Source organism: Carassius auratus, unplaced genomic scaffold, assembly GCF_003368295.1.
Source record: "Carassius auratus strain Wakin unplaced genomic scaffold, ASM336829v1 scaf_tig00216558, whole genome shotgun sequence".
Classification (NCBI taxonomy): domain Eukaryota; kingdom Metazoa; phylum Chordata; class Actinopteri; order Cypriniformes; family Cyprinidae; genus Carassius; species Carassius auratus.
The window spans coordinates 109,582-135,872 of record NW_020528631.1 but is presented as its reverse complement, the minus strand read 5'-3'; the positions used below and the strand labels follow the sequence as shown (position 1 = coordinate 135,872).

At 37.7% G+C, this 26,291-nt stretch overlaps 1 protein-coding gene across 1 annotated transcript in view; it reads right to left on the bottom strand.

Moving 5' to 3' along the window:
- ush2a (Usher syndrome 2A (autosomal recessive, mild)) overlaps nt 1-26,291 on the bottom strand; it is a 202,054-nt gene that overhangs the window by 124,284 nt on the left and 51,479 nt on the right. Inside the window, exons 21-30 of the mRNA XM_026263516.1 lie at nt 24,238-24,468; nt 11,090-11,220; nt 7,877-8,003; nt 7,324-7,425; nt 7,057-7,245; nt 6,825-6,955; nt 6,243-6,519; nt 5,687-5,890; nt 3,542-3,622; nt 1,409-1,594 (exon numbers count right to left, since the gene is read on the bottom strand). Of these exons, the coding sequence (XP_026119301.1) occupies nt 1,409-1,594; nt 3,542-3,622; nt 5,687-5,890; nt 6,243-6,519; nt 6,825-6,955; nt 7,057-7,245; nt 7,324-7,425; nt 7,877-8,003; nt 11,090-11,220; nt 24,238-24,468 (1,659 nt within the window). The remainder of the gene's footprint in view (nt 1-1,408; nt 1,595-3,541; nt 3,623-5,686; nt 5,891-6,242; nt 6,520-6,824; nt 6,956-7,056; nt 7,246-7,323; nt 7,426-7,876; nt 8,004-11,089; nt 11,221-24,237; nt 24,469-26,291) is intronic.

Genomic DNA, 26,291 nt, shown 5'->3' with positions numbered 1-26,291 from the left:
TACCTCTGATTCACGCAATGTGCAAACTGTTCAAACTCTCCTTTCCTCTCCTTACTCCATTACCGCCACCTCAATGTTCTACTTGAGAGATAGGTGGCGGTAATAAAGTCTGCGATCCACCATAAAGCAAGAAGAAGAAAACGCCTTACGCGCCTGGTTGAGAACATGCTCAGAAGGATGTGCTCAGGAGATTTCTGAATAAATACTGTTAAGTTTCTTGCACAGATTTATCATTTTGTGTCTTTACACATCAATGTATCACCTCGAGCCGCAGGGTTTAATTTGGTTTTGATTGGGTATGTTTTTTTGTTTTTGTTTTATTGTATGTTTTAGTCATGATTCCCATTCACATCCATTATAAGACTGACAGACTGCAAAGGTTTGTGTTAAGAATCTCAGTTTGTGTTACTAGGTGGTCGGCAGATAAACATCAAATTTTAATTTTTGGGTGAACTACCCCTTTAATAAATTTAGCTTTTAAAGGGATACTTCACCAAAACAACAATAATTTCATTATTTAAATAACCTGTCATTATAAACTTGTATGACTTTATGCCATCCAAAAACACAAACAAATGATATTCAGCAGGCTGCTCTCTTCTATACAATGAAAGTGAATGGAGACCAGTGACTGTCATGCTCTAAAAAGAACAAAAAAAGTTCTGAAGTCCATAAAACTTGTGCACTTTATTCTGAGTCTTCTGAAGCCACATGACGTTCCTCACTGTGAGCAAACTAAAATTAAACACTTTTTTTACTTTTTCACTGAAAATATTGATATATAGTCCTGGTCAAAGTTGATTTAAATTGTATAAAACAGCTTGGACATTCTTTCACCCCTTGTTAAAAAGTGTGCATGATTATCTTTAAAATTTGGAAGGTTTCGAAAGATATGGGGCTGAAACAAAAAGATTGTAGTGAATGTTACAGACATAATTCACCATTGTTAAGTGTAGTTCTGTACACTGTGTTCTGCATAACTGTTCAGGGATCGTGGTCCCTTTAAATGATCAGAATGCATGATGACGTAACACGCCGGTCAGCGCCATTATTCTGTTATTCTGTTTTTGCTTAGAAATAAACGACACACGCATTCGTGTGCTCAAAGTGAGAAGTTGTCTCTTGCAAATTACTGCAATTTCCACAAGATGATATTTCCATTTTTGGATACATTATTCCTATAAAGTGTTTTCGAAATTTTGCACAGGTTATAAAATAATAGCAAATTCAAAATCAAATGGTTATTTTCCCTTCAAATTCATGACATCATTAAGAATTAACCTGATCACTTCATGTTAAGTATGCTTTCAAGCTATTAAAATGGCCCTGGGGTAACTGAGACCCCTAACCAAACATGAGGGTTAAAAGGTGTCAAAGCCAAGCTCCAGGTGGATGGTATGAACCTTACCTGTCAGGTGCTGAGAGTCGGGGAAGGTGGCGCTGATGGGGGGCGAGGAGGGACGGTCCCGGCTGTATGCTTTCAGTACGTACTTCTCAATTACACCTCTGACCTCCGCCGGCTCCTCCCAGCTCACCTCCACGCTGGAACCATTTACACTCCCAACTCTGGAGGGAGGCAGCACACTTTGTGGAACTGTATAGGAAATAATAGGTGAGAGAGACATGTGGAGAAGCAAAGCAGGAAAAAGAGAGAGCAAAAGAGGCAAAGTAAGGGGGAGGAGAGGAATGAGAGTGTGAGAATCCAGTTGGGAAGGAAAGAAAGTGTGTGTCAGGCCAAAGAAAAGCAGCACACACATTCCTCACTTTTAATGGACACAGTAAATCATATCTAACTATTAGCATAAATACAATTTATTAGAGTTATAACTTTTTCAGCATTGATTTAATATGACTGTACATGCAGCATTCATTCTGGGCTACGTTTCATGCCCATCAAGCAATGGCTTGCTTTCTCTCCAGGATTCCCATTTTAGGAGGTATAAATAAAACAGTCAAACATATGCAGAAATGCAACAAGCATCATTTACGATGCGTCACAGACTACAGAATCTCTTTAACCCTCATTAATACAGTCAAAACAAGCCAGACAGCAGATGTGCGTGATACAGTGTGATCACTGAAATGCTGTTCTGACCTATAATGCGGTGTGTACACATTTAAGTAGGAAATCTTTGTGATTCATGATCTACAAATGTGAACTGTGAAAGTGAAAGTAAATGTGCAACTATACAGAGAGTGGAAATTTAAAATTAAATCAAAATTTACCCTATTTACTTTCTTAATGGGTATGTTACTTCAAAGAAAATACATATCTTCTTAATCTTTATTCAAAATGCATTAAATTACATAAATGAAATGGGTGGCAAATGGCAATTTACTTTGACTTTAAGGTGCATTGTAGTAAATGTCAAATACATGTATGTCATAAAAAAACACACATTTATAATCATTTAACGTGTTTATACATAAACTGAAGCCATATTTCATAGCCCAATGTAGCTTGCAAAGTCTACTGTTTTATATGCGCATAAGTAATATGCATGATTAAATAAAATATTTAACCATCATTTGACATATCTGAGCCTTTTTGTCTCAAGGACACCACCACTTCTCTCTCCCTCTTTCCCAGACAGCATCTTCATCTGTAATAAGGCAGTGTGTGATGCACGCTCTTACCAAGAACTTCGCGATAAGCTAATCTTCAAGCACATCTCATCTCCTTGACTGCTACATATATTGTGCAGATAAGAATAAAATGGGTTGGCCTTAAAACTATGACACAAACAAATAGCAGTATGGAGCCTGTAGTACTGGCTAAGTTGTAGGCCTTTTTTGTCTCAGTTGAAGGAGTAAGAGTGTTTGTGCTCAGTATAAATTACTGTAAAGTACAAATAGTAGCCAGACTTTAATGTTTTGGGACCATAAACTGTACTTTATGTATTTACCTAAATACATATAACATTACTGTAAATTATCGTTCAAAAGATTGGCGTCGATAAGATTGTTTTAAGTTTCTGTAAGAAGTCTCTTATGTTCACCAGGTCTGAATATATTGTATTTGTTTACAAATACAGTAAAAGCAGTAATACTGTGAAATATTATTTTTACAATTTAAAATAACTTTACTATTTGAATCCTTTTTTAATGCAATTTATTCCTGTGATGGCAAAGCTGAATTTTCAGCAACCATTACTCCCGTCTTCAAGTGTCACATGATCCTTCAGAAATCATTATAATATGCTGATTTGGATTCATTATCAATGTTGATTATGTGAATATATTTTTTAAGGCAAGTGCGTACATCAGACCATAGGATTTTTCCAGTGAGAACCAAAGCCTAACTGCTGACATTTGACTGCCTATTGCAGGCATAGGCAACTCCAGTCCTGGAGGGCCACTATCCTGCAGAGTTTAGCTTTAGCCCTCATAAAAACTCACCTGACTGTATCTATCTAGTAACCCCGAAAACACTGATTGCCTTGTTCAGGTGTGTTTAATTAGGGTTGGAGCTAAACTCTGCAGGATAGTGGCCCTCCAGGACCGGAGTTGGCTATCCCTGGCCTATTGGCATCTGTCCTACCTGTCTCTCCACTGCGCCCCCGCTGCCATGGCCCGGCTGTCCAACCTCCTTCTCCTGATGCCATTACTCTGTACAAATACTCTGTACACAAAGAGAAAAAACTATTTAAAAAGAAATGTGCTTTCTCTATACTAATCAGTATATATATATATATATATATATATATATATATATATATATATACATATGTGTGTGTGTGTGTGTCTGTGGTGATGTAATCAGCCATCATAGGGTTAATTCCTAAATATGGTGTTCCGTGAGTATAACAAAAGACACGACAGACACCTAAGGGGTGGTGCTATTCCGGGTCATGATGTCATCATGGGGCGCCAGTTTAGGTTCAGGAGCGTGGTTGAACACGGAGTGAACGCTTATTATGGCGAATCGTTTTATTAGCATGTCCTTGAGTGCACTCTGCAGTTTGAGTTATTTACCGCTGTGGTACAAGGCATGGAAATGTTGCAGAAGGCTTAGTAGACTTTGGAGGCTTTGAAGACTCAGTCGGCCCGTGCTACTTCCTGTAACCCTTATCTGTGTGTCACACTGAACGACTACGGGTGGATTGGATGGTGTTTCACTTACAGGTCATTGTTCGAACTGTGCAGTTTTGTGAACTGGTATGTGAATTCTAATTTGACAGTGTGTCGGTCTCCACCTGGTGCAAGGCGACGTCCGAGTTGATTAAGACACGCGTCGGTGTACAGCCTGCCAGGATACATCTAAATTGGTACTGTGACGCTGTTCCTCGGTTGGTGGACTGCGGATGGGGGTGGGATAATCTTACAGTGACGAACATCTATGGGTGTCACCCCTTATGTTTGGATGTTATGAATAATGTTTGGGTTTTGTACTTTTCTGTTTGTGATTTTTGGTTTATCTGTTTGTCAAGAAGTAAAATAAAGACAGGCATCTTTTGGTCAGCGTGATTTTATGCTTCATTGTGTTTTTGTCTTTCCCTTCATAATCTGGGGTACCCATGGTTCCTGTAGCCTTCTGGGTGTGGTGGTGGCTTGATTGATAGTTTGTAGTGTTCACAATGGGTGGAGTGTTGTGAGAGAGCACGAGTGGTAGCTGTGATCTGATAGTCAGGATACATTTTCTGAAGTGGTAAGTGTTTGTGTGATGTGTGACTTATACTATTTTTCTTTTATGATTTATTATTACTGATCGTGTCGTATTTTATTAAATGGTGTTCTTCGGAATAAACTGTTTTGTATTATCATTGTTGTCTGTTGTCTGACTACGTATCTGCGTGCTTTGTGTATCTGGACAATCTGTGTGTTCCCAGATTTTTCGGGTGCGTAGTCGGACTTAACCTAAAATATAGCAGTAATGCCACATTCTAGTGACTGTGGGGGCCATTTTAGTACAGTGAAATCATTGTCATGTTCAAGAAACCAATTTGAAATGATTCAAGCTTTGTGACATGGTGCATTATACTGCTGGAAGTAGCCATCAGAGGATGGGTAGATGGTGGTCATAAAGGGATGGACATGGTCAGAAACAATGCTCAGGTAGGCCGTGGCATTTAAACGATGCCCAATTGGCACTAAGTGTGCCAAGAAAAAACATCCCCCACACCATTACACCACCACCACCAGCCTGCACAGTGGTAACAAGGCATGATGGATCCATGTTCTCATTCTGTTTACGCCAAATTCTGACTCTACCATCAGAATGTCTCAACAGAAATCGAGACTCAACAGGCTCATGGATTTTTTCACTGAATGTTAATACGTAACCCCGATCACAGTAAGTCTATTGTGGGAACACAAACTGTTTCTTGCTTCATCTCCATTACTCTTAAGAGAGGTGACTCGGCTACATTTGTCTGTGTGTATTATCTAAATGCAGTTCTCAACAGTTTTGCTGATGAAGGGGAGAGCAGTTGCTGTTCTAGATATGACCTCTCCGTGCCCCTGGTGTCGCGTCTGCACCCATTGCTGGGCTGGACATTTTCTGTTGTTCTTCTGTTTGGTCTTTACAATAACAAACCCCAAGCAGAAAGGACAAATCAGGCCAAACATTCGCCTGAGAGAGACACAAGACAGGCAACGTGAGGCCAAAATAGCTGCGGGTCAATGAGGCTTGGCTACCGTGCTGGTGGGGATGTGCTTGCGAAAAGGGGTCGGATGCTGCTTTTACCCGTGAAGGGCTGCAGTGTCAGGTCCTCTGCACTCCTGTCTCTGCCCGTGTACACCAGAATGGAGTCATTTCCCCTGCAGTTAACGCTGGTGTCAGCTGACAGGCATCCATCCAGATTGACTCTGACAGCACTGCTGGACACGGCCGCCAAGCTTACGACAGGCCCACGTGCGAATCTAACATCCCTGATGCAGCCGCCAAAACCTGCAGCGTAGCACAGAAGAGGATGAAAGAGAGACAGAGACAGAAGAGACAAAGGGAGAAAGATATTTAAGTTACATTCTGAATTGGCCGGATTTAGTAAACTCCTGATAGATTGAGTACATTTTGAGAAAGATTTTATCAGATCTATATATTTTGAAAACCACCATAATTCTGTAACTATAATGACTCAAATAGTTTACTGCAGAAATAATAATGAACAATCCAAGATTGAAAACAGAGCTTGCACTCAAGTCAGAGAAATATATCAGAGGGCACTTCCAACTTTATTTTTTTGGTTATTTATAGACGTTTTCAGAATAATAAACCTTCAAATAAACAGCAAGTAACTCACTGTGCAGAAGGCTGTGTTTGTTCAGGGCTGGGTGCTTCACTCCTGGTGGGACTCCCCCTAGATAGAGTGGAGAGCTGATGGTCAGAGGGCCACCTATGCCCTTCCTGTCCTGTTCATATACGCCATTGAGGCCAGCACTCGCTAACAGGCCTCTCTTCAGCACATTTAAAGTGTTCCAGCCCCCATCACAGTAGGACAGGCCAACCCATACGCTCAACTCTGCCGTCTGTTCACCCCAACGCAACACCCAGAAAAGAACTCCACCCTGCAGCTCCGCCTGGATGTCATGAGGACACAAACAACAGTTACAAGGATGTTTTGGGACATTGCACAAATGTATTTCTGTATATATTGTTGATTAAATTATTTAATTTCACTAAATCAGATATCATACTGAGGTGGTACCTCAACAGCAAGAAAAGTGCCATAACTAGTTAGAAATCATGAAATCTAAATGTATACAATTTAAATACATTTAATATGATTTTTTTTTATTGCAGAATTTTGGTTATTAATTATTAATAATATATATTAAGTGCAAGTAGACTGATATCCTTAATGTTTAGATTTAAGCAAACTTACCAAAATGAAATCTTTCCCATCTATATCATAAGCGAACAACAGCATTGCATTAAGCTGATCAGTTTTGAACTCAAATGATATTTCAAAATAATCTCCTCCAGCGAATATTTCAGGCTTGACCTTCAGAAAACCTGAATATTAAAAAAGATGAAAGAAATACACTCTTAGAAAATTTCTACATCAACATTACAAATTATCAGACCGTGTTAAAGAAGACTAAAGCAGGGCATACCATGTCCTAGGAAGTACGCCCCATCTTCAGAGACAGCAGGACAGCCCTCCCAACTTTCATAGGTCTCATGTTTTTCAAGTGCTGAGTCCCAGTCCAGAGGCTCCCATGCATCAGTAGTGCCACTGGATTTCTGCACCATCACGTCTCTCAAACACCCAGCAAACCCCTGCTGCACCAGCTTTGCTTGACCTGTATACACATAACAAGCCCTTGCAACTCTTTGTAGATACACTGACACTGTCAATCAGATTTTAGGAAATAAACTACCAGTGTCTTCTCTAAGAATGGTAAAATTCTCTGGAATCCCTCCTATGAAGACACCCGTGTTCTGACCAATGATGGTGTTCCCACTTGTGGCTGATGCTGATCCTGTTGGAGGAAAAAAAAAATCTTTTGATACTGTTCCTGGATGGTCTAATAATCAGAGCAGGGCACAGCAGTATTCTAACAACTTTACTGTTATATTCTAATGGTTTCAGTTGGTGCTCCAGTGCAGATAAAGTCATATTACTCCAAAAGAGTGACTGAGATTAAGCAATCCTCCCTCAAGTTGGAAAAATCCCCTGAGACCGCTTTGAGACAGGAAGCGGGAGACTCCGCTTCACACCTCTAGTCTTAATTGAAATGCAAGTTCAGGAAAGGAGAGGCTTCTTTGGCCTAATTATTCTAATCACACAATGAATGGCAACAATTAACCTTGATAATTCCTTTGCTTGAAATCTGTTCAAGTGGGGGGCTTTACAGGCACTGAATAACCGAACAGGACAGAAATGAGGGTGTGTGGCTGGCCTATGAATATCATATGCGTTTGCGTCATTACCGCTGTATTGATTGTCGACAATGATTTTTCCCATGGCCTGTTTCCTGGTAGCAATCAGATGGTGCCACTGGTTATCATTATAGCGTCTACCTCCATCGTTGTGAGGGCTGAGGGCCACGGCTGAGGCCTAGAATCAAACGCTGAGGGTTAATCACTCGCTCATCATGAACACATCAAAACACAACACACACACACACACACAAGTAAACATTCAACTCCACAGTCAGCATTAAAACGAGTTTCAAGCTCAATAAAAGTGCAGTGTCACTAGATGTAACAGGTAGGCACATTTAGTTGATAAATATTGTCACACTGACATATACCTAAAGCTAACTTTGACCATTGACGCTGCAATATCTGAGATTACAGAGGAGAAGTTGGAAAACCAGCACCAGAATCTCTCTTGGCACAGAACTATAGCCGCTGAGGAATTCTGCCCGGAGATAGGACATTCCCCAAAGCAGTAAATTTCAGGGGCTGGCACCATCAACATAAGATGGGGTTATTGTCCTGCTAAAATATGACATCATTCAGGTTCATACACTTAACAGCCTGACTGAGTGCTCTCCAGTGAAAGCACCGAGACACAAAGTATCGCATCTCCTCTTTGTGATGAAGATTTAATGATCAAATCAATATCTGTGTGGATGCTGAGGGAAGTCAGCCCTGTGATATGCTTACTGCAGAGAGCAGGAGAGAGAGAGAGAGAGAGAGAGAGAAGGAGGAGAAGAAACAGCTTTAGGGAGAAGTCAGGACAGAGACAACACTGCATTCCTATCCCTCCTCCCTTTGAAAGTATTCAGTGGAGCTTCTTTACGATGGGAGATCAATTCTGCCACAGCAACTAAAAGCCTTTCTGAATAAAATCGTCTGCCAGCAGTTTAACAGTTAACTTTAATTATTCCTGACCAAAGTGTGTTGTCTGAATTAATGTTTAATTTAGATTTTTTTTTAAATGCAATAAAATCATATCAGTCGTGTTAAGTGAGAGGCAGACCTGTTCAATGAAAAAAATGCATTGAGGGGGGAAAAGTAGTATTACCAATTTTCATAATTTGTTTCTTCTTCTTCTTCCTATTATTATTATTATTGTTTTATTTTTAGCATTATCGTCACTTTTTATTTTTAATACCCCTTTTTTTCATCCTGTGAAAGTCAACCTGTGGCCCCATTGGACATTGCTGATAACCCTCAGTGAGCCCCAGAACCACTTCTTTAAAATGATCAGATTCACAACAGAAATTATACAGTCAATACTTTTGAAGATACTGAAAATTCTCCCTTTAACTATAAAAACTAATGGTCAATGGAAAACAGTGAGCAAGGCACAAAGAAATTACGTACTAACACTCCAAAAAGTTAATTAAATATCTGTTCGACAACTGTCCTATGGAAGCTGCTATAGGTTTTGGTGATGTAGTGTGAGCCATTAACATAGTGAGCAGCGTACTCTTGCTTAATAGCCCTTGAGTTTGTTTAAGATGAAATGGGCGCTGTCCATGTTACTAATGCAACTAATCATGCCCATGGGCTTTTAAGAGACGTTCTCTCCTCACTGTGCCTGGAAACCACTCATCAGTCGCGTATATCTGAGACATTGGGAAAAAACAGCATAATTTGTGACAGCCTTTACAGGAACTAAATACGCTTTCATAAGACAGTGTTTCATAAAATGCTCATTAATTTCATCATTAGAAAGAGTGTGTGGGGAAGCATACCAGTTCCCTGTGTCATGCTCAATTAGCATCCCATGGTGCTAATCCCATTAGAATTGTTGAATTCGTTAATGGGGGAACTAATGGGCATGCTATCAGGGGACATTAATTGGGCATGACACCACGTTTAGTTATAATTATCAAAATGTGTTTACGAATGCAAAACCGGCAATATTCAGCAATGGCACTTATTGGTGGGGAGAGTTTCTCGGACACTAATGTGAAATCATCTTTCATGATTGCTTTCATCATCAGAGCAATAGACTCAACCCTGCATGCTAGTTCTGCAGTGTGCATAATTAGCATGCTATTGCTATTCCCACTCATTGTCTGTGGTTAACAAGTTAATTGGTCCCAAACAGTCTTTTAGCTGAAAAACTTGATAGTTCTTCCATCAAAATGCACAAATTTCTGTCTAAAGCAGGTATCAAAGTAGATATAAAAATTCTGACTGATATGATGTTGTCCATTATTTATGTTATTACAAGGGATGGGTAAATCAATTCTGCAGTACTGATATATTGATACTCACAAGCTACTTATAGCAGTATAACGGTATAAAAGTATAACAGTTTCCAAAGCTACTTATAGCAGTATAAAAGTATAAAAGTATAACAGTTTACACAAAAGCAACTTATTTGGTGTAAATGCCTTGAAAATATCAATATTAAAACGTGGGTTTCTGCATCACTTTAAAATGTTTTCTGTAGCACTTTATTTTACAGTCCTGTTTCCCATGTACATACTATGTACTTATTATAGTAATTACAATAACTATGTAATAACTAGGTACTAACCCTAACCCTAACCCTAACCCTTACCCCATGTAGTTACATTGAATTACCAAAACTTTCTTAGATAAATACACTGTAAGTACACTATAAGTACATGTTACTACACATACTGTAAAATAAAGTGCAACCATGTTTTCAGTAATTTTGTTTAATGATTGTGCCCAAACACCATAGACATTCTTTCTTTCTTTCTTTCTGTCTTTCTCTTTCTTTCTTTCTTTTTAATACCCATTTAAGAAATTATTAGAATTTGTTTCAGTATTTTTGAAATTGTAACAGAAAGAATCAGTATTATAATAAGGTTTGGTATAGTCAATCCCTAATTAATACCACAAAATAAATCGCAATATTACATTTAAACTAAATTAAAATCAGTCATTGTAAATGTACTGTGCAATGTGAAAAATTATTTGCTAAATAATTGCTTAAGACTACATTTATCAGTGATAATACATTTTTAGAGTCTTTAAACTTTGACTGAAAATGTAATCTAACTATAAAATGCGAACATGAGCATGCACTATTAAATATTAAATATCAACTGATATCATTAAATGAAATCGCTAATGTCAGCCGATAAACAATACAGTACTGATATATAATACATGCCTGCCTGATGTAGAGGTCGGGATCTATTACATTTGAAGGTTTGAAGCCTTTTTGTAGCATAAACAAACACACAGCGGTTCATGACAATGATGTACCTGAGGGTCAAAGAGGAAGTATGGACGGCCGTTGTGTATTTGCAGAGCGACATACTCCTCCTGTTCTCCAGGGGAAACTGCAAATAGCAATAGCCCCTCCTCGAGGCGTGTCCGGAAACTCAGCTGCAGGCCTGGAGAGACAGTCAATGCATGTTGCATATTAATCAACTGCTTTAATCGACAAAGTACTGTACAAAAAACATTGTAAAGCTGCATAAAAGCATGTCAAAATGCATAAACACAGCAAAAATTACATTTATAAGAATGCAAGAGCAAAAGCCAAGATAAAAATGCCTAGAAGTGTGAGAAACTGTTCTATAAGATTTTAGTGTGAATGTGTTTGAGTGTGTAATGCCTGTGAGAACAAAACATTGAGTGGTGCCTGAGCAGATCTACCCTCTAAAGACTTTATCCTAACCACATTTCACCATCTGACCTAAAATCAGACATAAAAAAACACCTTTGAAGTGATATCCCTCTTCAAAATAAATTAATTAAAATGTTGAGGACTGTGACTACAAACCCACTCAAATACAGACTGCTTAGATGAAAAAGATTACACTTAATCTATCTTTGAATCTCCGGTGGATTGAAGGGGTTGTAAGTCTGGCTGACCTCATGTAGAGCAGCAAGATGTTTCTTCAGGCTTCAGATATATAAAACTGATACAAGGATTATACCATCCGAATATCAACCCTACAGGACTGACTCTATATGCTGGATTCAACTGGTAAAACTATTATATATTACATTATATAGGACATATGAAATGATTAAAGTGACAGTGAAGACATAAGACAATGTTGCAAAAGATTTCTACTTCAAATAAGCGCATATTGTTTGTATTTTAAATGCATCAAAGAATCCTGAAAAAAAGTATAACAGTTTCCACAAAAATATAGAGCTGTTTTTGTCATTTTTACCATTTCTGGCATTTATAACAATATTGATAATGTTTCTTGAGCACCAAATAAGAATATCTAAACAATTTCAATTTCTTAGAACAATTTCTGTCTAAAAAAGACAACAGTAGTGTGTATGTATATATATATATATATATATATATATATATATATATATATATATATATATATATATATATATATATATATATATATATATATATATAAAAATGTGCCAAAAGTCACAAAAAAATTATTTACATGTATAAACTGCATAGTGTTACAATTCCTTACATATATATAGCACTTTTCTGGGCACTAAAAGCACTTTATATAGAAGAGGGGAATCTCCTCAACCACCATCAGTATTACAAGTGTGGTGGGTAGAAATATGTTATTTATATACTGTACATACCTTATATTGGCAAAAATAAAATGTGTATAATTTTTTTAAACCCTCATTAAAAATGTATTTGAAATGTGAATGTCTGAATTATTATACTATTTTTATTCAATCACATATTTACCATGAGAAATATATGGTTGACTTTATCATGGGGATAGAACACTTTAATCTAGCCCTCAAGAAGGTGTTAAGAACACAGAGAGATCTTGTCTCATGCTGACCAGACAGTCTCAGTCCTCGCAGGGAAGAACCTGGATCAGAAGTTATAGTTTCAGCAGAGCAGATCTCTCTGGGGTGATCAGCTATGTTTTTGACAAGTACTTCATATCCATCAGAACGTCTGGTCCATTACAGGAGAGGGAACATGGAGGCTAAAGGGACATCTGTGGGATTTGAGATCCCAGAGGAGCAGTGTGGTGCTGTACGCACTGACAGGCTGGTCCAGAAAAGCTGTGGTCATGTGCAGGGCTGGTCTGAGGGAGCTGATGAGGAATGAGATTCACCACTGTGGGTCTCAAGACTAACGCTAAGACATGGGAAAAACGTGAAGCACTTTTACATGAGGACTGCATCAGCACTTTAGGACACAGGGTAATGTACCCACCAAATATGGAGACTATACATATAGGCTAGTGACAAATGGTCAAAAAGTGCTTTAGTTTTCGAGATACCCCTACCGGAGGTAGAACTAAACCCAACAATGTTTTTCTTAATCTCTAAGGTCTCCCATAAATGAAATGGATTCTTGGCTAAAAATATTTTACTGCTAAGATTGTTAAATTAACAGATATTGTTATACACCACAAAACCAATAAAGGACTAAAATTTAGCCTGTCCGTATGGGAGTTAAGGTATATAAACTAATGCAGATCAATCACACAAGCTCTGAGAGCTTTGAAACTTGACATGTTTGTAGTCAGGAAGTTGATTTAACTACTAGAAAAGACTGGATGTGAATATCTTGATGTATGGAATAAATAGACACATGTAAACACATATCTAAAATAAGCGGACATGCACAAATTTAATATCTATGCAGAATGTTTTCATTTACTTTGTGTTTGCTTTGCCTGGCATTATCATAGAAACACATATGATGGCTTGTTGGAAAGGTGGGGTTGTACTGAATCCAGCAATACCAAATATGTAAATATATGATAAAAGAGAAGTGTTCTGTCACTCAATGTATGAGGTGTCCAAAATGAATGAAAATGGAACACTGACATAATTGAATCCAAACCCATTCATTATCAGTGGTGAGAAGAATGTTGAGAAATTCAAATATAAGAGACATCAAAAAATATTAAATATGGCACCTTGTACTATATGGAAACAAAGATTGAAATCAAAAGATAACACCTTACCATAGCACAAACAGGAGACCAGGAGTTTTAACTTTTAATTTTTTTTTTTTTTTTTTTTTAATTTTTTTTTAACTTTTTAATAAAACTATAACTTAACTTCACACAATACAACTTAAATTATTAATATGTAAATATATAATAAAAGAGAAGTGTTCTGTCACTCAATGTATGAGGTGTCCAAAATGAAAGAACGATGGACAAAATAGCCTCAAGTCCAAATCACATTAACAGTGGTAAGAGAAATGTTGACAAATTCATGGTTACTGCAAAGTAACTTACATTAGTTAAGTGCTGATCTATATTTATGATACATTTAATAATGATACATTTCATAAGGCACAGTATACTATACAATTCATATGAACCACAGATCCAATTGAATCAGGTTAACACTGGAATGGAACACCTTTATTAAAATATCGTCACTGACGGGCAGAATCCTCGCATGTCCAAATTTTGTCTATTTCATATTATTTCACAATTCAATGCTATTGGTCAAACCCCACGTGGTAAACAATCTAAAGTGTTGAAAATAGATTGAGAGCAAATCTCTTAACTCCATTGGACACTTCAACTGTCTGAGAATCCTCGTAACGCCACCTCTTCTTCACTCCGCGGCAGGAACTTCCACACCATTTTGTGTCCTCAGGATTTAAAGTCGCAACGATTGAGAAATCCTCATCGAGCAACACATAAAGCAAGCCTTAACTCTGATTTTATCTATTTTAAACTATGATATCAGTTATTGATGTATTTTAAATGTCTACTTATTACTAGGCACGGCAAGGCAAGTTTATTTATCTAGCACATTTCATACACAATGGTAATTCAAAGTGCTTTACATAAAATAAAGTAAAATAATCATGAAGAAAAATAATAAAAATAAAGACAAGCAATTTTAAAACTTTTAAAATTATGAAAAACACTACTTAACTAAAATGAATTTAAAAACAGTTAGAAAATGATTTTACATAAAAAAAGTGAAAATATAGTGCAATCAGTTCAGACATTGCACAGTGCTCATTTAATAAATGCACAGCTAAACAGATGAGTTTTGAGTCTAGATTTAAATGTGACTAGTGTTTTAGCACATCTGATCTCTTCTGGAAGCTGATTCCAACTGCGGGCAGCATAGTAACTAAAGGCAGACTCACCTTGTTTTGTGTGAACCCTTGGTATTTCTAACTGACTTGATCCTAGTGATCTGAGTGCTCTGTTAGGTTTATATTCAGTGAACATATCTGCAATATATTTCGGTCCTAGGTCATTTAGTGACTTATATACGAGTAAAAGTACTTTAAAATCAATCCTATATTTAACTGGAAGCCAATGTAAGGACCTGAGGACTGGTGTGATATGCTCAGATTTTCTGGTTCTAGTCAGAATCCTGGCATTGCATGAGTGTGTTCTGCATGAGCTGCAGCTGTCTAATGCTCTTTTTGGGAAGGCCAGTGAGGAGCCCATTACAATAGTCCACCCTGCTGGTGATAAAGGCATGAACAAGTTTCTCCATGTCTTGGCTGGAAACAAAACCTCTAATTCTTGCAATGTTTTTGAGATGATAGTATGCTGATTTAGTTACTGCTTTGACATGACTACTGAAACTAAGGTCTGTCTCCAGAATCACACCAAGATTCCTGACTTGATTTTTAGTTGTTTGACCCCTAGAGTCAAGGTATGCATTCACCTTGAACACTTCATGTTTGTTTCCAAATGCAATGACTTCAGTTTTTTCCTTGTTTAGCTGAAGAAAGCTCTGGCACATCCAACTATTAATTTTATCAATGCATTGGCAAAGGGAGTCAATAGGCGGATCTTTTGTGACGTCATTGTTTATGTTTGTCGCGTTGCATCATGGGAATCGTGTGGCAGGAAACACCGCTAGATACCTGTAATTTGATTGTTTTGCACGTTTGGAGGAGGATTTAGAGAAGAGGATGGTTCACTCTTGCTGTGTGGTCGATTGTACGGTTAGTTGGGGGCCTGATAAAAAGTTTTTTCGAATTCCCTCCGAAAAGGATAGCGAAAAATGAAAGAAATGGTTGCGTGCAATTAGGCGATTGAACCTGGACGTTCCGAAGAAAGCCTGCAGCTTCTGATCGAGTTTGTGAGGCACATTTTGTTCATGGTAAGTCTTGGTGACTATGTATTTATAGAAGATTGAATAAAAATAAATAAAACTGAGTCAAATCAACCGAGTCATATGTTTTCGCTTTCTGATTCAGGTGTCCCAAACCGCAATCCACAGCACCCAGACTATGTTCCTCACATCATTCTGTAGCTGTGCTTTGCTGCAAGCCTCACTAGTACATGCAGCATTTGTAAGTCCTATCCTGACAGCTGCTTCTACTTTAAACATTAAAGCTGCTACACGACTGCATGTTTCTCCAAGACTGGATTTGAAAGAAGGAGAAATGTGTAAGCTGTGATATACAATTTTTCACCATTAGTACAGACGCCATTGAAAGTCTCACACTGAAAACAATTGAATTGGTACAACAGTCACTACATTTTCAGTAAATAAATAAGTAAATAAGAACACTGATCAATGAAGACTTACCCGGCTTTGCAGTCACAGTGAGCAGTGATTATTTCGCCGTTCTCTTTGGCGATCACCCACGGGAGATGCGAATCATGCTGTGACTCTGCTTGGCCAGGTCTAACCTCTGCTTTTAGCACGATCACTGCTTTCTGTTTGGCAGAAAAGATTGGCCCAACTTTACGAGAAACAAAATAATCATAGGCCTTCAGACTTTTGAAAGCCTTTAATCTTTCATGAGTGAAGGGTCCAGGGGTTTCTATTAAATAAGAATAAATGTCTCCCCAGCAGATTGGTGGCCAAGACACGGGCGAGTCGGACCAACGTTTTTTGTCATCCCAGATTTCATATGGGCTTTCAATAGCTTCGATTTTGTCACCAATACAAATTTTGAGCTTCTCTCCAAACCTCCTCCGGTCTTCAGATGTGAAAGTGCTTATTTATTGAGGATTTTGCCCGCTAAAGGCCATTCACACCAAGCACGATAACTATAAAGATAACGATAAAGATATAGTTCTAAAAATCGTTCTCAATATTAAAGAATAGCAGAGTCCACACCATAACTATAACAATAAAGAAACGATATCGTTGGAATCACTTTCAGAATGATTTTCCCCCCTGATGAACGATAAAACATTGCCAACCAATCAGAATCAATCCTGCTGTAATGAGCTCGAGAATTTAAAGCAGCAGACGTGCCGGTAAATCTGGGTATCATCAGCATAGCTGTGATAGGCAATTTGGTTCTTTCTCATTATTTGACTTAGTGGAAGCATATACAGCCTAAACAAGAGCGGTGCAAGAATTGACCCTTGTGGCACTCCACATCTCATGGACGTCCACTTAGACTTATGCTCTCCTAGACTCACATAATAGCCTCTCCCATCTAAGTATGACCTGAACCATTTGAGTACCATCCCAGAAAGCCCAACCCAGTTTTCCAGTCTCTGTAGAAGTATGTTATGATCGACAGTACTAGGGTTATTATTACTAGGCTTATTATACATGTGCATTGAAGTTTTAAAATGTATCTAATTTCTAATTCTACTTGTATTGAATTAAATGTTTTGGATACCAGCATTAAATTATTGTTTTTATTATTATTTTACTGACTCAAAGTTGGCACTGTGCATGTAAAATGCCCCAAGTAGGCCAACAGGTTTTATTTATGGGAGAAAAAAGGTCTGTCTACTGGCGCCAAGTAAGCCTATCTTTGCATAACTCTTTTTCATTTCTTAGAATAACGAATGAAAATCGTTAGGTTAGATACATTTGAGTAGGCTTGTTTTGTTAAAAATCCATAGCTGTAATGCTTCGGTAATGGTCCACACAGCTGTAAGGCTCCACACAGCTCACGCTGAAAAGCGACGCAGTGCCTTACTCGGAGACTGGCCCCATTCTCTCTTGCACGGCTGCTTCGCTATCATCATCGGATGCCTATCAGAATCCGGGAGTTAAGACCGCAGTTTGAGCCAGTGGCTTGAATTGATATAGCTCAGGCCCTGGCCCTGTGTCCTCAGACACCTCGGCATCCTCCACTTCAGGTGAAGGTGGGGGAGAAAAGTCCTCTACTTCAAATGAACGCTCTGTAGCAAAACTACTTGCGTCACTAGAGTCACTCTCCATTTTAGCGACTCTAACAGCAGCTGTCAATTAATCTGTCACTGAGGGTCTCAGGTTCACGCCCCACCGGCTCAGCCCTGCCCTTGGTTTGTCCCCTCTATCTCCGCTGGGCTCTGCCCACTTTTCAGCATTTTTCAAATATTGCCAGTGGGTGGAGTCAGGCTCTGACCAGGGGTTTAGTTACCCCTTAAAGCCTTATCTCTTGTCAAAAGGCTCGACACGACCGCAGACTTTGATGAACACTGCTGGCAGCAGCGACGTCTGTGTCTGTATCATTCTTATCAATGAGTGCATAACCTCGTATCTCCCCACTCCCAAGTCATAAAAACTCGTATCTCAGATTAAACATGATTTTGTCCCACCCTCTTTGTTTTTTGATGATGGAAGCATAAAGAAGACAACAGCAGCTGCCAAGTGTAAAAGAACCATCAGCATATATCATTGATGGCATGGATCTTCTTCAAATGCTCAATGATTCAGCCTTTCAAACGTACAATGACCTGGGTGAGTGTGTCTGTAAAAGATCGCAACTTTAATGGGAAAGGAAGGTAACAGCTGTGTCGTTATAGTTTTTGATAGATATGACCACCAACACTCAATCAAAGATCTTGAAAGACAAAGAAGAGGCACCAAGATGGGCATCCTAGCACCAACCTGGATGAGCTGAGGTGTCAGCAGCAAATCTACCCCCAACAGAAGATGGCTTCCAGCAACATGTGCTGAGAGACGTGTACCAAACAGCAGTGTGGCATCACAGCCACCTGGCCAAAACTCTTCTCTGGAACCCAGTTGGTAGAGGATGGAGGCTCAGAGAAGGTGGCTGCATTTAATCTGTGATGTTCCAGAAGGCACCAGCACCTAAAGGAGTTAGAGACCTCACCCACCTCTACTGTAAAAACGAAAACTGCACCGAAGCCACCAAATGCCAGTGTCTTTCTGTGGGCTTGACCTGCACAGGGTTTTGCTCTTGCCCTGACTGTCCAAATATGACCCACTTTGTCACTGATGACAATGTGGATGAGTGGTGTGTTGCAGTTGTAACATCATGGGGAGTTGACCCCATAATGTTTCAAGAGGGTCTGGCTGTAGGCTTGTACTTGCACTCTCAGACTTGCACACTCAGACATTTGCACTTCCGCTAGTGACATCACTTGCAGTCTTTATTTTTTATTTTGTTTATTTTTTTTATTACTTTTCGTTTGAATTTCCCAACATTTTATAAAGCCAGGTTGTGAAGACAAGAAAAAAGAAACTAAATTACAATGTCACTTGCAATTGCTACTTGAACTCTCCGCTACCTGTGACTTCACTTGCAGTCAACACAAATCGTGCATGTTGCCAATGGAGACAAGACGCTGTGGTGGTGATTAAATTATTAAAACTAATTTAGTACTATAACGTACAGTGTCCTGCAAGAAAAAGACAAGATCGGCAAATCCATGGCCAGAACACCAGAATATGAACATTTGCACAAAGTCTCTAGCTAAGCGTAGAAAAAAACACTTAACATGGCTTAATATATTAAGATGCTATTAAAATATCAAATTAAATGTACAGTTCATTAATATAAGGAATATGTATATAGTATTTTCCTCACATACCGCAAAATGTGGCATAATGGACATAGATGAGAAAGGCCAAACTCATGCTTCTCTACTTTATTAAAATACATAACTAATATGTACAGGCAAGCAGGTGAGCCCAGAATAAACGCAACACGCAAAGTTTCACATTAAGCATTTTTCCATATAGAATAAACTGTCTACAACTTGTTTATGTCACTGTCTTTGTCCATTAACCTACATTATGTGTTTTATTTATAATGATTTTCTATAGGAGGAAAATGTTTAATGTACAATTTAACGCACTGCGTTCTGTACTCGTCTTCTTGCCTGTACGGAGTTGATCCTTTTAAAATCACTTAATGCATAATGCCCGTTCATATTTGCTGGTCTGTATATACTTAGAGTCAACAACAAGACATATAGGCTAGCCTAGGCCTACTAAATTGTCTTTATCATCTTAGTCTGTTATTAGGCCACATTAAGCGTTATGTTGTATGGGAGGACAAAGTTTGCACATTGTGTTCATAGCCATCTGCTTGACTTGCAGTACATTGAATAATAACTATATATCGAATTTGATCTTTTTATTGAACTTAATGTGTCTGAATACATTATGCCATATTAAGTGTTAGGTTTTTTCTACAGGAGGAAAACGCTTAACAAAAGACTTTGTGCATTGCGTTCATATTCTGCTGTTCTGTGGCCAAGGTCTGTGCTTGTCTTTTTCTTGCAGGACCCTGTACGTTATAGTACTAAATTAGTTTTAATCGTTTAATCACAACCACAGCGTCTTGTCTCCAGTGGCAACATGCACGATTTGTGTTGATTGCAAGTGATGTCACAGGTAGCAGAGAGTGCAAGTAGCGATTGCAATTGACATTGTAATTTAGTTTATTTTTTCTTGTCTTCGCCACATGGCAACTGTTATAAAATGTTGGGAAATTCAAAAAAAAAGTTATCAATAAATAGAACAAAATAAAAAATAAAGACTGCAAGTGACGTCGCTAGCAGAAGCAGTGTCTGAGAGTGCAAGTCTGCAGCCAGACCCTTCTCCAACGGTTCCCAAAAGCAGTTGATGTTCCAAATGGTTGCTGCTAGAAAATAAACTAAACAGCCTGAGAAGACAGGGCTCATTTCCCCGAAGAGTGTTTGTTTCTTTAGTTAGATTGCCATTTGTTTTATTTAAGACAGTAATTTAGGTTGTATTGTGTGAAGTTAAGTTATAGTTTTATTAAAAAGTTCATTAAGTTAAAACTCCTGGTCTCCTGTTTGTGCTATGGTAAGGTGTTATCTTTTGATTTCAATCTTTGTTTCCATATAGTACAAGGTGCCATATTTAATATTTTTTGATGTCTCTTATATTTGAATTTCTCAACATTCTTCTCACCACTGATAATGAATGGGTTTGGATTCAATTATGTCAGTGTTCCATTTCATTCATTTTGGACACCTCATACATTGAGTGACAGAACACTTCTCTTTTATCATATATTTACATATTTGGTATTGCTGGATTCAGTACAACCCCACCTTTCCAACAAGCCATCATATGTGTTTCTATGATAATGCCAGGCAAAGCAAACACAAAGTAAATGAAAACATTCTGCATAGATATTGAATTTGTGCATGTCCGCTTATTTTAGATATGTGTTTACATGTGTCTATTTATTCCATACATCAAGATATTCACATCCAGTCTTTTCTAGTAGTTAAATCAACTTCCTGACTACAAACATGTCAAGTTTCAAAGCTCTCAGAGCTTGTGTGATTGATCTGCATTAGTTTATATACCTTAACTCCCATACGGACAGGCTATATTTTAGTCCTTTATTGGTTTTTGTGGTGTATAACAATATCTGTTAATTTAACAATCTTAGCAGTAAAATATTTTTAGCCAAGAATCCATTTCATATATGGGAGACCTTAGAGATGAGGAAAAACATTGTTGGGTTTAGTTCTACCTCCGGTAGGGGTATCTCGAAAATTCAGGGGCATTGTCACTAGCCTAATATTACTATCATTATTCCAAATTCTACGTTTATTGAATTATTTTGTGTGAACAATAAAAAAAAAAAAAAAAAAAAAAAATGAAGCAACAATATATTTGGCAGCTGGTGGATAATGGGAATTGATGGGAACATGTTCATCCCAAAATATTTGCATCTTCCCCAAAAAAAAAAAAAAAACATTATATCAGCTATAAGTAAAACAAACATGGCTATTTTGATTTAATCTGCTTAGTACGTAACCTAAATTACTTCAGTCATGTTAGTATTATTGCGGCATTAATCAAGTTGTTGCGTATTAATGAGTTTTCAGGAAATGCTAATTACTGTCATAGATTCTGCAGCACCCCATTAGATATACAAATTACAGAATTAAAGAGCCAGGGCTTTTCATGATTAATCTTTAAATGGGGAAAACTAATGATGTCTGTACATACAGTAGTTTCCCTCTGCTTTCCACTGACTGAAGCCATTTGACAATCAATCCAATTAATTAAGGAACATAATTTGTATCATTTAACATTTTGTGCTACAATAGCATGTAGTCTTTGAAAATTGCTTCATTGCTCCCATTTTGGGAAACTGTACATTTATTCACAGCCAATGGAGAAATGAAAATAGACGGACTTGAAAAGAAAGAAATAAGTAAAATATATGAATACTACAGACAATGGGCAAACCAGACAAGCCTGAAATAAAGTAAAATAAAATAAAATAAAATGTTCTGATATGATTTTCACTGGTACTTTAACGCACACACATTTTACATAAACAGAAAAAAGAACACAATATATGCAGCTATATTTCACTGACGATCAAAACTCAAGTCAATTCACCTCAACTTTATTACATTTTTAATTTAATTTTACTAAAGTCATTTCAAGCATAAGATTAGATGACCATTGATTTTGCTTTATTTATTGCTTTGGCTATACATTTCAATACTGTACAAAGTATTTGTCCCTGAGCATGCTATCTGTTCATCGCTTTTTGCTGTTGTCATTATGCCTCATTTCAGCCATTGAGCTTTTCGGTCCGATGTATCCAGTTCTCGAAGTTCAATAAACAAGCAGCTTATTTTCAGCAGGGACATCTTTGTGTTTTGGGGTAGTGCATCACAGAAATCAACAACACAAGCATTTGAAATAAAACTGGAAATAAAATCAGATGAACTAAAGGTGTGGAAAGTGTAAAAAGAAAAGTTGGCTAAAAGGGGTGTTGACGTTCTGGTTTGTTCTTTGAGTTCCCTCATTAGTTGGTAGCCATTTATAATCCCAGCAGGCCCAAGGACGAGCTCACCACTTTGACTGCGGCCATTGATCAATTAGGGAGTGAGCTGAACTCAACTCAGGGCTTGATTTATAAAGATTTATCCGTTTGTCATTATTTAAGGGAAAAAAACTGGAAATTGCAGTGCTAAATGTTAATAGAGTTAGAGGGGGAAATGGCCATTTATTTCCTGAAATTGCAAGGTCACAAAGGGTCACCCATTTATATGCACGCTCTTTAAGGAGGCAATTTAATGTCCCCAACTTCTTAGGGAGGATCTACTAATTGCCTCGTTTTATTATAAATAAAGTCAAATTTACAAGATATCTTACAGAAAAGTGCTCGTGACATGACATGGTTTCATGTTCGTTTGTGGATTAGGCAGCACAGAGAGACTGGGGAATGGAGAAGTGAAAATGGCATAAACCTTGCATAAAGCACTTCTACACTGCACATTCTCACCAGTGAATCACTTTTCATGCTAAAGAATTTACCACATAGCACAAAAAAACTAAAAAAACAACAACTCATAAACTTTATTCTCATGTCATTCAGAAGAGGTCATCTGTTGTTTGCCTCCTCTGTCACATCACACCGACCATTCTGATAACGTAAAGCAATGCCTTCCGAGCTTTTAACGCAATTAAAGCGCAAGTAATCTAAACAAATGGCAAGCTGAAGGATTTTTGCATTAGTAGATGAACCGGAACCTGTATTAATTTGAAACTCAATTCCCCAATTATGTTTGTAAACAAAAGTATAATTGCCCTTTGTCTAATCATGGAAGTCATTAATACATCAGTATGGAGAAGAGTGAGGAAAGCAGTGAGTGATGAATTAAGAATGTTTAGGGTGTAGCGATGGGGTTGGGGTGGACACATGCTTTCGGAGTGGAAAGAAAAGTTAGCTTGGAACCATCACAAATCAATACAAATGCAATACAAGATTCAAGATCAAGTTTACATTTAGTCATAATGGTAATAATTGCTCATGCTGTTTTAAACTACATAACTGTTCATTAGCACCAGCTTGAAACATGCTGCCAATTAAGGCACTTGTATGATTCCACATTATAATGGGCACACATAAAGGTGATTGTACTCTATTTGTCCCTGGAAGTCTTATGTTGAATTATTAGTGTAGCAATCAACATTTATTGAATTATTTTCTGCCAGCTGATCATATTCAATAATAATTGTTTAAGTTCAACAACAATTTATGTATTATTTGACAATAATTTTCATAAATTTCAAATCACATCAACAAATTTCCACATTTAACTTTGTTTGGTGAAATGTCAAGTTTGAAATTGAATGTTTGAACGTGGGCAAAAATCGTGCATAATTTTTTTTTCTGAGTGAATATCTGAACTCTCCTGAAAATACACCATATTATGTAAATAAAATGGGTACTGATCTGCATTTCATGATCAATCATGCATTTTGAGGCACATAAAGACGTTGAGATCCCGTACCTGTGAAGTCAGTGTTGACAGGCAAAGCAGAGCTGGGAAACCTGAAGTAGCCATTCCCTGTAAAGCGTCTCCCCCTTATAACCCGACCCTGGGTGTCAGACAAAGACACATCCGTCCGCTCCACATGGTACAGAGGTGGAGGCCCGTTGAGTTCCGCAGGGGCATCCCAGGAAACCTTCATCACTGTCATATTCAGCGGCCTTAATGTAGGGGTGCTCAGACCTGCAGGAGCTATCATAACAGAAAAGAGGAAAGTATATAGAGATATGAGAAAGAAAAAAGAGATGTGCATTTATAGTCATCGTTCAGTTTCATGCATGCTGCTGTAATGATCTAATGGGGCTCTCATGTAGGCTGAGAGGAGGTAAATTACTTCGGCCTGACACATCCTCTGTGCATTTAGCCCACTCTGCCTGTCAGGACGTCCACACCAGCAGTGCTAATAAAAACCCTCCATAGGGAATGGACGTGTTGTCTTCCAAGGCCCATCACGGCACACAAGTCATAAATTATACTCAATCAATAGCTCTTGGGTCTATATAATTGAAACTCTGATATCATTTCAAATCCCTCCCGCTGATTTAATAGGATTTGTGTGAAGTCTCGCTGGACATTTATCATTTTTCCTTAAAACATAAGGCTGTAAAAATGAAGTGTGACTGACATGGCTTCATGTGCCCTTAAGTACTACAAAGTAAGTGATTATTCATGAAGAGTCTCCAGGTGGTGGAAACTCGTTAAAGGGACAGTTCACCCAACAATGAAGATAATTCTGTCATCATTTACACAATCAGCAATTTGTGAATAAATTGTTCCTTTAATAGCATCTTTTTAATTAATCAATTATTACAGTTCAGGAAACTTGGCCACAAAGGTTTGAGATGACATGAGGGCAAGTAAATGATAGCAGAGTTTTCATTATTGAGTTTTAATATTTCTCCAGTAAAATTCTAAACAAAATTAAAACACAGTAGCGCAGCTTGGTAAAGAAATTTATATTTTTCAAATCAGTGTATTTAATGTTGTGACATGGCTCACAGGCTCAGCAAAAAGGTTAATATTGTCTTCATCATATTATTGACTAAGTCAAAGACAGACATGTCTAGAACCAATTACAGCCTGGCTTGAGTGTTTTCTGTATTTATACAACCTGACATTTTCCGTGGAACTAAAATACTTATTTCTGTAACAGGAAAATTATTGATTTATGCATAATTGTCTAACTCTCTCAGATTGGGGGGTGGATACATGCACACCATATTTCGAATCAATGAAGTGTACAGGCGGGGTACACTTGCTCAGCTTGTCTTTATGGATGTAATATACATAAAACATTACCATCAACTCTTGATTAGCTGTTCACATTTCAACAAGATCAATAATGGCAGTGTGCTTCTTGTTTAAAATGCTACAGGCTTATGTCCTCATCAGAGAGGGCAAGTACTCTCAAATGAGAATTATGGTTCCTTTTATATAGAAAAAGGAGAAGCCTTTTGGAGGAATTAATGAATATTCGAACTTTTTTTAGCAGTCTAATGTAAAATATATGTGTGTGTGTGTGTGTGTGTGTGTGTGTGTGTGTGTGTGTTATTTTACATTAGACTGCTAAAAAGAATTTCAACAAATATTCATTATATATATATATATATATATATATAGATAGATAGATAGATAGATAGATAGATAGATAGATAGATAGATAGATAGATAGATAGATAGAGAGAGATAGATAGACAGAGAGAGAATAAGAAAATTCTCTTAAAATGAATCTGACAGCTCTATAAATTGTGGATTTTATGCATTTGAACCAATCACTGCAGCTTGCCAACCAACAATTAAATGGATTGTGTACAGTGATTTTGAATAGTTACTCTCTTGCTATGCTGATCTGTGTCACATACTGCCTTGTTGATTAATGTTATTTTCATTGATTATATGGAACCAAAACCTTGACGGTTAACAGGAGCAAAATATCAAATATTGTGTTTGCTGAGATCTTTCTGGTCTGTTTAATGAAAACTGATATTGCAGTGCATAGCAAAGCTAAATAAAAA